The 14,321-nt window shown below is 40.1% G+C and overlaps 1 protein-coding gene across 2 annotated transcripts in view; it reads left to right on the top strand.

The window, feature by feature from the left end:
- The first annotated feature begins 854 nt into the window (after window positions 1–854).
- The window catches only part of hsd17b12b (hydroxysteroid (17-beta) dehydrogenase 12b), a 34,763-nt gene continuing 21,296 nt past the window's right edge, over window positions 855–14,321 (top strand). Inside the window, exons 1-2 of one of the 2 annotated variants that reach the window (XM_036584340.1) lie at window positions 855–1,143; window positions 13,947–13,993. In XM_036584340.1, coding sequence (XP_036440233.1) covers window positions 981–1,143; window positions 13,947–13,993 — 210 coding nt within the window. In that variant the 5' untranslated portion in view covers window positions 855–980. Of the gene's footprint in view, window positions 1,144–2,965; window positions 3,039–13,946; window positions 13,994–14,321 lie in introns of those variants that run through there. The other variant, XM_036584341.1, reaches the window with a different exon arrangement.

Here is a 14,321-nt window from a genome sequence, read left to right as displayed (position 1 = left end):
ATCACCACAACTGTGAAGAATATCTGTCAGTGTATTTCTCTACAATTTCACATCACAACACTCTGAATGATTTTATAAGCATTCAGTAAGTCATTCTGATTGATTTGATGTGAAATAATTCATTTATAGAGAATCTTACTGACTCAGATTTCTTTACAGTGGTGGTGATAGGAACCAGGGGTCCCGATGTTCACAATGCAAATATAGCCATATTATTTACTATTAAAAACCACCAGTGAACCTACGTATGTCTTCTGAGTTTCTATATGCAGTTCTGATGATGGTAAAATAATGGTCAGTCTGAAAAAATAACTTTTCTTTGGGAACTATTTTGCCTCACAACGACCTGCATGTATCCCTCCCATGAATGGATTAAAATGCATTGATTAATATGTTAATATGTTTTAGACCAAAGTTTTAAAACAAAACTACCATGAAACAATGTCTCAGACATTCTCAGACATCATGCAGTTTATTCATAACCATTTCAGGTAATAATATTACGAGAGGGAACCTTTAGAGGCATTAAACTCCTCAGTTATTTGGTTCCTATCATCACCACTGTAAACAATTATGGCTCGGTACGCTTCCATAGAATGGAACATTTCACCCCAAACTACTCTGAATGACTTTGTTGACATGTCAACCAATTAATTATGCAGCAATTTGGAAAAATCGGTGGAGTTCCCCTTTAAAAGAGCAAACGGAAGATTTGAAACTTGCCCTTATCCTCATTAACTCGCCTTGCAAACAAGGCGCGGTCCAATCAACGCTCGAGACGTTGGAAGAGCACCGCCCTTAAATCCTGACAGACAGGGGTCTCAGCCAATCAGCAGTCGTGATCCGGCGTCGACGTCATCGGAAGACATAGCCAGCGTGGAAGGAGTCCATGGCTGGAGGTGCTTGTTGGGTTTGTCTGAGGACTTGAGCGGGGGTTTTCTGGGTTGTGTAGTGCTTTATATTAATATATAAGGTCTGTTATGATGGAGGTTCTGCAGCCAGGGCAGCTGTTGTGTTGGCTGGGCGCTCTGACTGTGGCCTGGCTGACGGCCCGCGCTTTCTACCGCCTGCTCTCCGGCCTCCGGGTTTGGATCGTGGGGAACGGATCCCTGATCAGCGCCTCCAGACTCGGCACATGGGCAGGTCAGTCCACCACAGCACGGCCGCCACACCCACACCCAGTCCGCACCTCGATATCAAGGTGTGCTGGAGGGCCTGGCAGCCTGAAAGCTGCTGCCAGCGTTGGCATGATCATCAGGCCACATGGCTTTACCTTCATTACAGTCATGCTTCCTCTATTAAGCTTCAACACTGGGCTCACAAGGACAAATCAGCTTTACGTCACAGCAACAAAGAACTTCTAGGTAGATGAAGCTGATAGTGCTGCTCTGATATAACAGGGTTTTGTACCAAACCTGATACTTATTTGAGAGATGTTTAACCAAGGGACTTAAGAAAACAGAACTTTTTCAGTGATCTTGAGAACTGAGTTACTGTGTTCCTCTATATAATCATTATTAAATACTGGTAAACTATATGCTCCTGATATCCTTGTTGATATTGGCAAACCTGTGTGCTACTAAAGCTGCTCTAGTGATGTTAAACTTTCTTTGACTCCCTAGACAATCCTTGAACTGGACTGTGTAGGGTCCATTTTTGTCATGTAATCATGAGTTTGCACCAGCTGTTCATGTTCACTGCAGTGTTTAGTGAAAAAGGAACTTTTATAAGCAGCCTTTATTTTACCTGATATGATAATGCTGGGTTTTAAATTACTTTCAGCATCTCTTTCAGCTTTTGAAAGCTGGAGGATGGGAAAAACCAAAACTTGGACCAGTATGTTGTTGGGTATAGCCTTTAGGTCATTCTCTGATCTTGTTTCCTGGCCATAGATGGGGATGAGGGGAACTTTTCTTTACTTAAGCAGTGTCCAAAACTGTGCCCTGTTTGCTATATAGTGATATAGTAGTACAGATGGGGTTCAGTGGTGTAGTGTAGAAGTGCAGAAGATTCAGTGCACTCAAACAATAACACAATTCATGGCAATAAGTAGCCTACAACTGATATATAGGGGGTAATGCACCATGATACACTGCATTGTTTGTGAGTAAAGAGCAACACCATATATAATGTAAGTGTTTGAAATTGTTTACTATCATCACAAATTCTGTTCTCTGTAATAGTGATCTGTATGGTGATCCAGATTTTCAAATGTAGGTAGTGATTAGGGGACCGTTTTGGACACGGCATGAGAGTCAGGGGTAGCTGCTCTGAGGTGATACCCAGTCACTTTAGCATGCTTTTCACAGCCTAATCACACTGAAGCACAGTGGAGCTCCAAAGCATAGCAGCATTTATTAGCAGCTTCATGCACTAAAATGGAACTTAACATAAAATAAGGAGAATGTGGGGAGAAAGCAAAAGGTAGTTTTCACAACAGACCTTTTCATTCACTTTCTCACTCCTCTCTTTCAGCAGGAGCAGGAAAAAAAGGGAACCTTTGCGTTTCTTAAAGGCATATGGACCCTGTTTCCCCCCCAAAACATTTCACATTACAGCCTCAAACACAATATTGTATCACTATTGACCATATTTTGGTTCAGTCCATTCTGTTCATAGTTACCGCTATTTAAAACGAGCTGCTTCTGCCGCTGCCTGGAAACGTTGACCACCCGGAAGAAAGGCCAGTGTGCATGTTTACAGTCAGATCTATGATCTTGATCTATAGTGTATTGTCATACTGTATTAACAATATGAGCTTGACTACTTAGACATAGGCACTAGGCACTATTCACTATTCACAAAAGATATACACTGTTGAGCAAAAATAGAAGCCAACTTGCCACTGATTATACCAGATAATGTTGGAAAATTACAGTTTGGTCTGTTGAGATTAGCTAAAAAGGTGGTTTCATCCTTATCTTCCTATGACCTTACCAGTGTAGCTTATGTTCCATTAGACGTATGTAAACAAAGACCCATGTTAGAGAGGTTCCTGGGAGCCAGCAAGATTTATTTTGCTCCACACTCTTTCGAAGGTAGGTATTTTTCTACATAATATAATCTAGTATAATGTAATATAAACATTTTTTTATTTATGGATATCAAGGTACAGCAAATATGAAAGATGGGCTTTGTTTTTTTTCTAATATAGATAAAATAAAGCACTTCCTTTCCTTTCTGGAAGGGAGTGTTCTTTAAAATGCTTGGTATTAAGGCCTTGGACATGTGGAGAGGCTCTTTAAGAAGCTTTGGGATTGTACTAGGAACTTAAACTGAAGACAGTTGTTGTTTAAGCGGTTTCTTGTTGCACTCGAAGTACAAATGTATAAAACTGTTAACGTTTTTATTTTGCACAAAATGACCTGAAAATATAACCTATGTTTGGATGTGGTTGGTCTTCATTAAAAATAAATGTTGCAATGCCATTAGCCGGATCACCTCATCTCCCGCTCCAGCCACCGTTGAGCAAGACTTGTAGTTGGAAGTCCAAAAGTCAGCTGAACTATGCACGTCATGCCGTGGCACTCAGTAAAACAATGTTTTGACTTCTTTGCTGCGTTCATTCATTGCCTGCTGTGAAATCTTATCTTCAGTGCCATCTTTTGACTGATAAGCACTAGTTTAGTTCTTCAACTCCTGGCATTTCCGTAAGGGCTGATGCTCTTCAGTACATCTGAAGAATGTTGGGTAACACTTTATTTGAAGGCTAACTTCATTACACATGTATAAGCATTAAATAAGGTATTAAAAAACCAGTTGGCTTATGTCACTATTCACAAGATGAGTTGGTGTTTTTATGCAGGTAATGACATTGTACTGATATAAGGGCTCTTAAACTGAAGTGCCAGGCGCTCCGTGGTCCATTTATATCACTTTTATGAAGCGTCGATCCAAGTAAAGGAATTTGTAAAGCCGAGGCCTAGTTGGAATGGAGTTCCACACATTGTGAAATGGTTAATTGTAGAGGAAGTTGATAACTTGGATTTCTTAATAGTGGTGGCGAAAGGGCAGAGGTCTAATGTACAAATATATAAATCAGAATGACTCAACCTACAGAAGTTTTGGTATGTATTTGTATGAATCTTTAAAAAAAAAAAAATCTTTGGGTTCTTTTATGCCTTACAACACTCTGCATGTACCTCATGAACATGAATAGATAAAAAAAAAAACCTTTAAGGCTAAAACCGTATCGCAAAGCTATTATAAAACAATGCATCAGGCAACAATTCATATAATGACTTTCTATTGTGTTACTTTCAGATGCATTAAACTCTTTGGATGGCTGGTTCCTGTCACCACCACTGTGAACAACTTTGGTTCTGTTAGTTTCTCTAGAACAAGGCATTTCACATCAAAATACTCAGAATTACTTTGTTTACAAACCTAATTTATTATGCAGAAATTTTGAAAATTTGGTGGAATTCCCCTCTAAGGACACCATATATTCTTTCTATATATTTCTAATAGAGTTAAAGGACAGACGTACACTTCTTTTGTGGCTTTTGTGGCTGCATGTGTTGATATTTGCACTGGGAAAATATGTATAAAAATGATGACTTTAGTTTGAGATTATCAGAGTCTTCCATAAAATTAGTAAATAATATCACATAATATAACATATAATAATGTAACATAAACCTGGTGTTCTTTTTTTTTTTAAGGCTTTGTTATTTTTGCCTTGTTGTTTCCATTTCTTGAGATTTATGCTTCGTAACAGTGTTATAAATGGCACGAATGTCTGGCACCTTATGGTCCTATGTAGAGAGCCTTCAAATTTGCATAACTGTTTTATTATCAACGTGCAGTTTTGGGTTAGCCAACGTCACAAGCAGAAAATGATATATATATTTTTTAAACAATGTTCACAGAAAGACTAGATTCACACTGGAGAGTACAGAGTAGCCTTGAAACACAACTATTGTGATATCGGTAAAAACATGACCCACTTTATCAGAAAAACAATGCAGACAGTGAGCCAGTCAGATCCAGACAGCTTGACTGTCTATCAGAAACAGACTCAAACAGTCCTTGTTGGTTGTGGCCAGTTAAAGATGCAGGCTGTCCCAGGAAACGTTCCCAGAGAATGTAAAAGAATGTAAAATACACAGATTTTTAAAAATTTCTCTAAAATTCTGTTTTTGATATGTAAACAGTCCTTTACAGTGTTTTACATGTGGAACAGTGTATTGTAAAGAAACTTGGTGACTTGGCTTTGTAGGCCCGTCCCCACAAGAAAGCGAAATCAAATTTGTTGAGATGCGTCTTGGAGCTTACAACAACAGCAGATGTTCTAACTTCTGACTAGCACCTTTAGAGGGCAGCAGTGAGTAATTTTTGTTTGTTTATTTGAATTCTAGCCCTGTCAGTCACCAGTTCGGAGATAATAAGTCATGACAGCTAGAAAGCAAAATAGCTAATCAGCGGTGGAGATGAGAACCAGAGTTTGTGATGTCTACAATGCAGATATGTCCATTTTATTTACTAGCCAGAACAACCAGCGAACCTTCACGTGTCTGAATTTTACATGTAATGTTAATGATGGTAAACTAGTATTTAGTCAGGAAAACAAAGTAGTCTTTGGACCTCTCTGCTTTACCTTGCGTGTACCTCTCCACCATGAACATGTTTTTAACTTTCTGCCAAAATCAGATCGGAGACGCGTATTTGTAACGATTTCATGTAATAACTTTGTGTGAGGTAAGTGCCGGTTCCTGTTACTACCACTGTAAATAGTCCTGACTTGGTAAGTTTCTCTAGAACAGAGCATTTCACATCAAAATGCTCTGAACGAGTTACGTCTTAGTGTTTTACATGTGCAGAAATTTCAGTGGAGTTCCCCTTTAAATAAATCAATATCAATTTGGGTGAAGGAATTTAAACCTACACATTTCTAAGTAACATGCAACAGTTAAAATTAAATATGTTTATTGAATATATTGAATTTATTGTTATTAATTATAATAACAATAGTAATAATAATAATAACTACCATGTCGAAACAACATAATATTAACTTCCAGTTATTTTGCGTTTAGCACAGAAACAAGACCCTGTATTAAATGTGTGATCACAATAATTTTGCACAATGTTTATTTTTCCATCAACTTTTACACGACTCGTTCTTTAGTCCATATCTGCGCTTTATGATTTCATTTCAGAAGCTGTGTCTTCTTGTATCACATGGCCTCAGCATAGCGACCATCGACTGTAAACTTGAGTGTCACCCCAGCAACACATGAAAATCAATGAGCGTGCAGGAGGTTCGCATACGCTTGGAAAACAAACAGGCGTGAGCTATTCTTACGTTTGTGACGGTTCCCCCTTGATGTGTGAATGTTAGTTTCGCTCTGTGTTTCTACTTTTGTGAATGAAGGCATTTGTTCTTAGCCCAGGGAATGACTGGCTGTAATTGGCTGGCTGAGAGCAACGATGCGATTGGACATGTGGATCCTCGTGTATATTCACATCTCTCGTGATGTGCACCCTCTGAGACACGTGCTACAGCTCTGCCTGTTTTTGCATATCTCCTCCCATTCAGCTGAGCCTCTTTATTCTCCAGCTCTCCTCTCACTCATAAAACAATGTGTGCTCTTCCCCCACCATCCCTGCCTGCACACAGACATTCAATGTCTCACGCCCGCTCTCTCTCTCTCTCTCTCTCTCTCTCTCTCTCTCTCTCTCTCTCTCTCTCTCTCTCTCTTTTACTCTCTTGCTCTCCCCCTTCACTCGCTCTGTGTTGCTTGTTCTTGCATTCTGTAGTTCAGTACTGTCATTAAAATGCATTATTTATTAAAAGCCTAATATGCTTTTGAGCTCCATAGGCCTGACATTTGTCTATTTACATTAAAATTAGTTCAGGTGATGGTGGGGGTGGTCACTATGCCGATATTTATCGTTATCGTGATAAATTGTGTCACAGTAGGAATGTGGATATTGTCAGTATATAAAGGGGAATTCCGTTGATTTTTCAGAAATGTTTGTATAGTTAAGACAAACAATGTCATTCAAGTGTTTGGGTGTAAAATGCTCTTTAATGAAACTTACTAAGTCAGAGTTCTTCACAGTGGTGGTGATAGGAACCAGACATCTGAAGAGTTTAATGCCTCTAAAAGCTCCCTCACAGAAAGTTATTACATGACATGGTTATGAATCCACTGCCAGATGCCTGAAACGTTGTTATAGGATAGTTTTGAGTTTTTGACTTGATTTTTCTCTTTAATTTTTATTTTTTTTAAATGATTTTTTTTAAATCCTTCCAAGGTGGTGGGGGTGGGTGGTGGGGGGGGCCCTTAGCCTATATTCACAAAGTTTCTTAGAGTAGGAGCATTGATTTAGGATCAATGCGGATTCCTTATTATTATTATTATTATTATTATTATTATTATTTTATTTTATTTTATTCTTTTTTTTTTTTGGTTGAACTTTAAGTTTTGACTAACTGGAACAGATCCTGGATCATCTGAGACGCTTTGCCAATACAAGCCCTGGTTCCTGTCACTACCACTGTAAAGAAATATGAGTTGGCAATGACTTTGTTTACGTCTCGGTGATTGAATTAGACAGAAATTTTGAAAAATAGGTGGAAATCCCCTTTAAAGAACACTGATGAACTGCATTTTTCATTACAAAGAGAGCATACACTGTTAGAAATAAAGGTTCTATACAGGTGCATTTTTCGTTCATCAAGGTACAAACAATGTAAACGTTCCCTCAAAGGTGCAGCAGTGGTTTTAAGGTCCAACAGTGAACACTAAAGGTGTGTGGAGTCAGAACAACTTAGAAAATAGAATTTCAATGGATTATGGAACAATTATGTTCCAAGACTAAAGGTACCTTTGAGGGGACCTCCCCAGTAACAAAAGGGGTACTGGTCCAGTGCCGGTTTAGTACCTTTTTTCTGAGAGTATAATCAGTCCTGTTTAATTGTATTTAGTGTAGTATATGAAATGAGTGTACTGTTGTTTTTGATATTATCATCTAAATGTTGCACTACTGGGACTTTGTCTGTTCCAACTTATGACTTCAGAAAAACAAAATATTGTGGTGTATTTCATATATTGTGATAATTGTTTGCAGTAGCGTAATGTTTTTGGCAAATCATGTGAATAGTGTCATTTTCTTCAGTGTTACTTAGTTACAGTACGTAGTGAATGAATCAGCTGGTTATTTTGCTCAGGTGAATCGGTCAGTCCTGTGTGACTTGAGAATTTTGATTGTGTACTGTTTACAAAGATTAGCCTGCCCGTACTTCTTTTGCCACAGTTGAGCACAGTGCATTGAACTGGTAATACAGATTTCTTTATTTCTGCTGTGGTGCACTAAATAAACAGACTAGTGTGAGATGCCTGTGCTTCAGTGTATATTACTGCCGCTAACATTTCTAAACTGTAACTGTATTCTTTTGCAAATTGTGTACAGATTAGAGTGGATATCCATTGTATTTTATACTTCCATCATGCCTGTTCACAGAGATCTGCACCCTCTTCTCCTTTTACATTATATTATAAATATGCATTTTCTCTGCAATAAACCCCCCTTTATTGCATATTTGTTCAGATTTATTTTCTGTGCATTAATCCCAGTTTCTCCTCTCTTATTTCAAATTCTTATGAATGCTTCATTAATGGATATTTATGAATTGATGTAATGTTACTGTACTGCACACTTGAGCGCAGAAGACATTCACATAGTTCTCCCCCTTTCTGAAAATATCTCGCCTCAGGGAAAACCGAATGCATCTCGAGCTATTTTTAGAGCAGCCGATTTTAAAACCCTCCTTTTGAACAGTGCTGCTGATGTGAAGCAAATAAAGCCATTGAGAGAGGCACGTGGCATCCCATGCTATTTAAAGAAGCATGTTACTGGGAGTGGGGGCCCAGGGGACCCTTTGAAGCCTCTGCTGCAGCATCCAATGAAGAGTGAGGATCCCGCTCTGCGGACGGAGAGGGGTGTGCGATTACATAATACTGCATACACGGGAACGTCCAAGGGCAGCGAGGGATGGCACTCGCTCTCGCTCTCACTCTCTCTCTTTCTCTCTCGCTCTCACTCTCTTTGTTTTTCTCCCTCTCTCTCTCTCTGTCTCTCTCTCGCTCTCTCTCTCAAAAGTTTTCCGAGTAAGGGGAGGATCGTAGTGTCGGAGGAGAAGATGATGGAGCCCACGTGAACAGCGCATGTAAAGAGTGTTTATGTTTTTTATTTATTTATTAATTTATTTATTTTAAACCATAGAGGTCAGACTATGTTTGTCACAGCCCTCTGTGTATGAAATGGACTCGGAATCGCGCATGAATAGAACAACAGCTCCATTTGTAGAACAGGTTCACTATAGAACATCTGTAATGTTTTGTGGTGAATGGTACTGTCTGAGCATGACACACTGAAAACACGGTGATATTTGTAGTGCTGCAACGATTATTTCTAGAACTGATTCCGCTGTTCATTTAATTGACTGATCCATCTATGCCTTTTCCTGTTTTTTCTCACTTTTCCCCCATAAAAGCACCACTGTCTTTCCTTCTGTACCATTAGTAATGTCTTTTTATGGTGCCATGAAACAGTATCACCCTCCACTGTTCCTATCAGTGATAGATAATGAGTGTTATATAAGCATTATAGAGGATTGTAGAGAGCTTTTTTCAGTAGCTTCGACACTGATTGTTGAAATAGTTTGTTTTCTATAATTGACATTGTTGATGACTCATTAGCTTTGCTGACTGAAGTCGTATTTACACCATATTCAATGTTTCAGACACACAAAAGGATGCGATTTTTAACGCAGTGGAATCTTCACATCAAGTTCAATGCGGTTTTCTAAACACACTAAGAAGCCAGGAAGGAAAAATGTATTTCTCGAGTAGCAGCGACGATGGAACTAAAAAGTGCACACACTGTCATGCAGTCTACAAAAACTCACTCATCATTCATGATTTTGACGAACAAAAAAGGCTATAAACAGTCTGTAGGTTGCACTAAAGTGCTCGCCGTTATTCCCCAGCTTTTCACGTTTGATAGACCACTTATTTTCTTTTACCTCTGTATTTTTTAGTCAGAGTAGGGCTTGTCATTTGCTTGGATTGGAGTAATGACAACAGAGCTCTGGTTAGCCTGATTTTTAACTTGCTGTACAGCACAGAAAATCGAGCTAGCTTGGATTAAATTTTTTACACCACATTATTATACCTGTGTTTTTTTTTGTTTGTTTTTTGTTTTTTTTTTAAGCTTGCCATCATTTTTACATGAACTAGCCTTAACACTTCAACCCTAATTTGCTGTTATGGCCTTGCACCAGTGGTTTTCAACCTCATATCAACCTAATGTTGATGACCACAGGTAATAATTTCAACACATTTCCCTGTTTAAACTTGAATCCCACTGAATAGATGCCAGTGGGCAGTCGCTGAATTCCTTGAATAAACGTTTGCAAAAGTAGGCAAACGAATGAATCCCTTGGTCAATTTACATGTTTCTTTTTTCTAAGTGAAAATAAGTGAATATATTCTCCACAGGGAGCAAACTTAAACTTAGTGCACAATTTATATTTATTTGCTGAGTTGAACATATTGAAAATGTATATGAATATGAATGTTTTATTTTTTTTTTCCAAATGATGCATTCAGCAAAAAAAAAAACAGTAATTGTGCTTTAAAATGTGCAGAAGTTTGTTCTTTATAGAGGATGTTTTAACTGGTTTTCAATCAGAAAATCAACGATACATGTTATTTGACTAGGGGCACTCAAAGCTTTGCTTACGACTGTATTTGACTGTATAAAATGAGTTTGAAACTACAGCCACTACAGGTTAAGACATAATGTCTTACCAAAGCTGTTCTTATGATGTTTTATCCAGCGTTAGAAAATTGAAACCACACAGTGAAAGGGAAGTTCCAGTTACCTTCACTTTTTTCTGCTGTCTGTGCAGTGAGTCTGTGAACACTCCTCACTACTACACTGGTAACGTATTACCACAGATTCTTCCTTCTGGAAAACTAGTCCCAGAGCACACTGGTCAGGTTTACAGCTTAATTTTTAAATGCTTGAATTCATGAAAGTAAATGTTTACAGGAGCAATTCAGCGACTGCCCAGTGCCCTTTTACTATATGTGAGTTTCTATTCAACAGGTTTTCTGCTGTTTTCTTAGTGAAGGGAAACGTTGGAATTATTGTCTGTGGTGATGGAAGCCGGGCCAAATGTGCAGCCAGCATGCATCGATGCTGGCTGCACAGCTGCATGCTTGGCCCGGCTGCCGTGCCCCAGTGCGGTGTCGGAGGAGAGTGGAGACTCGTTTGTATTCAAGCGCTGCAGCTGTTCCAGACGAGGCTGCAGCGCCTGCCTGGTATTTTTAATCTCTAGTTCTTTTTTTAGCCCCACAGAATATTTTGCGGCAGCAGCAGCAGCAGCAGCATGCGCCGGAGAGGGGGCGTCCTCACTCTCATAAGATCATGTTTCAGTTGACCAGATTCCTGCATTTCAGTCTGTAGGTTGCAGTTTCTAAAGAAGAGGAAGTGATGGCACCAAAAATTCTTCATTCACCTTCAGTGTGTCAGCTTTCTGTGAAAGGTGTCATTCAGGCTGTGCATCTGAGAAGGATTAATTATGCCCTTCACAGTAAAACTGGTACACATGGGAACTCTGTGTGTAGCTAGATGAGACCCCCTGTTGCAGTGTCTTTGCATACAGTACAGTGCAAAATTTAGAGACTAGCATTCATTTATTTCATTTCCATTCGAAATGAACAGTAAGTAGAAGGTGAGGTTGACCGTCCCTTGTTCTGAGATCACTAGTTTTCCTTTGCTTTCCTCATCCTATTCAGGAAATTCTCAAAAAAAATAATAACTTGTACTTTTAATGCCTGTTTTTTTTATTGAAAATAAAATAAATGAACGGTGGTCTCTGACATTTGCACAGTATTTTATAAAGAGAAAAATATCGGAATAGTTTCATTCTGTTCGTAACAGATTTTGGGAAGATTAACAGCTGCTGTATAACGGAAAACACGTTTTATTTCTCTAATCAGTTCTGATCGCGGTGTGGAATGCCCTTCTAAATATAGCTCAAGCTAAAAGAAGCGAGTTCATAAAATGGTTCAAAGCCAGACACCCCACCCTCTTCTTCCCCCTCTGCAGATTCTGCACTGATGTGAATGATGACTCTCCCCACATCCTCTGAATGGAAAAGTGGAGGTTGCAGGGCAGGCCTGAAACTCTGCTGAGCAAAATTAACATCACACGCGCTGATGAGCGATGCGCTCGAGCCGTCCGAGTCTTTCTACAGCAGCCTGTCAGTGAACAGGGTGGCGGTCGTTGACTTTCATTTTCTGCGCTTGCTGTGGCCGTTTTTATGGCACGTTATTGACGTGGAAACACTTTGGCCGTCAGTGCGAGCTTCTCACCCATTCAGTATATTTCCAGAGTCTCTCGCCCATTGAGTAATTTGTTTTTAATTCTGGTCTCTTTTAGAGTCAGGTGTTGTAAATATGCTTAAAAATAACTGAAAAAATGTCTCCCTCGCCTCTAACTGTGTGTCGCTCCCCCCACGACTATACTCTCCACTCGCTGCTTGCCTTTCACTCTTCCTTTCTATTTTTAGCTGCCCCCAGGATCAGTCCTCACTCGCCCCGCCCTCATGCTGTCTTATTGTTCGTCATCCTCCCTCCCTCCCCTTTTTCTTCTCTCTCTCTCTCTCTCTCTATCTCTCTATCTCTCTCTTCTCTTTGCACCCACTCACTGGATGCAGGAGGCTGCTCATGTAAATCTTTAATCAGCGCTGCCTCCTCTGACACCAGCCATACCAAGGTCAAGGGTGGCGCTGTGAGGGCTATGCCCCCAATGACCGCACAATGCTGATCACGAATCGGGGGCTTTTCTTGCTCTTTCTATAAATGTGATGCAGGCCATCTTCCTTCATGCCTTCCTCCCAGCTATTTTTACAAAGAGGTGAGCTGAGAGTGGTGGGGGGGTTTGATGTACCAAACGGCTTAAAATAGCCCTGTTGTCTTGGTGAGGTGAGGACGCCCGGGCAAGAGGGGCAGAGGAACGCACTCTTCGTCCTGCTGTACCTCCACCGACTAACAGTGCAGCCATTGCAGCACTTTGTAGTTCTACAATTACAGACTGTAGTCCATCTGTTTCTCTGCATACTTTGTTAGCCCCCCTTTTACCCTGTTCTTCAGTGGTCAGGACCCCCATGGACCCTCACAGAGCAGATACTATTTGGTGGATCTTTCTCAGCACTGCAGTAACACTGATGTTACTGCAGTGGTGTGTTAGTGTGTGTTGCGCTGGTCTGAGTGGATCAGACACAGCAGTGCTGGTGGAGTTTTAAACATCTCAGTGTCACTGCTGGACTGAGAATAGTCCATCAACCAAAAATCCACTCATACCAGCACAACACACACTAACACACCACCACCACCACGTCAGTGTCACTGCAGTGCTGAGAATGATCCACCAACCAAATAGTACCTGCTCTGTGAGGGTCCATGGGGGTCCTGACCACTGAAGAACAGGGTAAAAGGGGGCTAACAAAGTATGCAGAGAAACAGATGGACTACAGTCTGTAATTGTAGAACTACAAAGTGCACCTACTGACCCATTGCATGTTTCATTAAAAATAAAAACAGAATTACTCCAGTTTGAATTTAGTGCAGCACAGACTATAAAAATGTTGGATAATATTCGTAGTATTTATAGTTTTAGATAGCAGTTTTTAAATCTGAAGGCACATATCGGGATGTGTGTCCTGTATCATGATGCACTAGTGGACTTAAAGTCCTCTACTTCTCTATGGTTGTTACTGTAAATCTGCATTAGCTATCAGTGATGGAGTGGATGGGACAGTATAGGGTTTTCCATGGTGGTTAAGTCTGCACTGATGTGCTGCTGTAAGTTCTTAATGCCTTGTTTCTCCTCACTAACCTTTACCTCTTTCTTTCTCCCCGCAGTTGTAACTGGGGCCACAGATGGAATCGGGAAAGCCTATGCGGAGGAGGTAAGATTCCAGGGGGTTTTATTCTTTTCTTTTTTTTTTTTCCCCTCTCTCTCTCTCTCTTTCTCTTTTTTCCACTTCACGGAAATCACAATGAGTCATCAGTGGAGAGGTCTTAGTGAGAGATCAGGGGAGGACTCCGGACTCCACTCTCAAAGGCATACCTCATGTGGCAGACTCACCGGCAAGCCATCAACACTGCTGCTTATTCGTAGACCTAGCCCCATGTTTTGACCGCTATTAGGGCAAAAGTAGTTCCTAGAAAATTCTTAGATTTTGTACCACTTCGAGAAGCCCTTTATAGCCCAGTACACTTCAGCGCTCAGGTTCA

The sequence above is a fragment of the Colossoma macropomum genome, unplaced genomic scaffold, assembly GCF_904425465.1.
Source record: "Colossoma macropomum unplaced genomic scaffold, Colossoma_macropomum, whole genome shotgun sequence".
NCBI classification, from domain to species: domain Eukaryota; kingdom Metazoa; phylum Chordata; class Actinopteri; order Characiformes; family Serrasalmidae; genus Colossoma; species Colossoma macropomum.
This window is presented reverse-complemented; position numbering and strand designations above follow the sequence as displayed.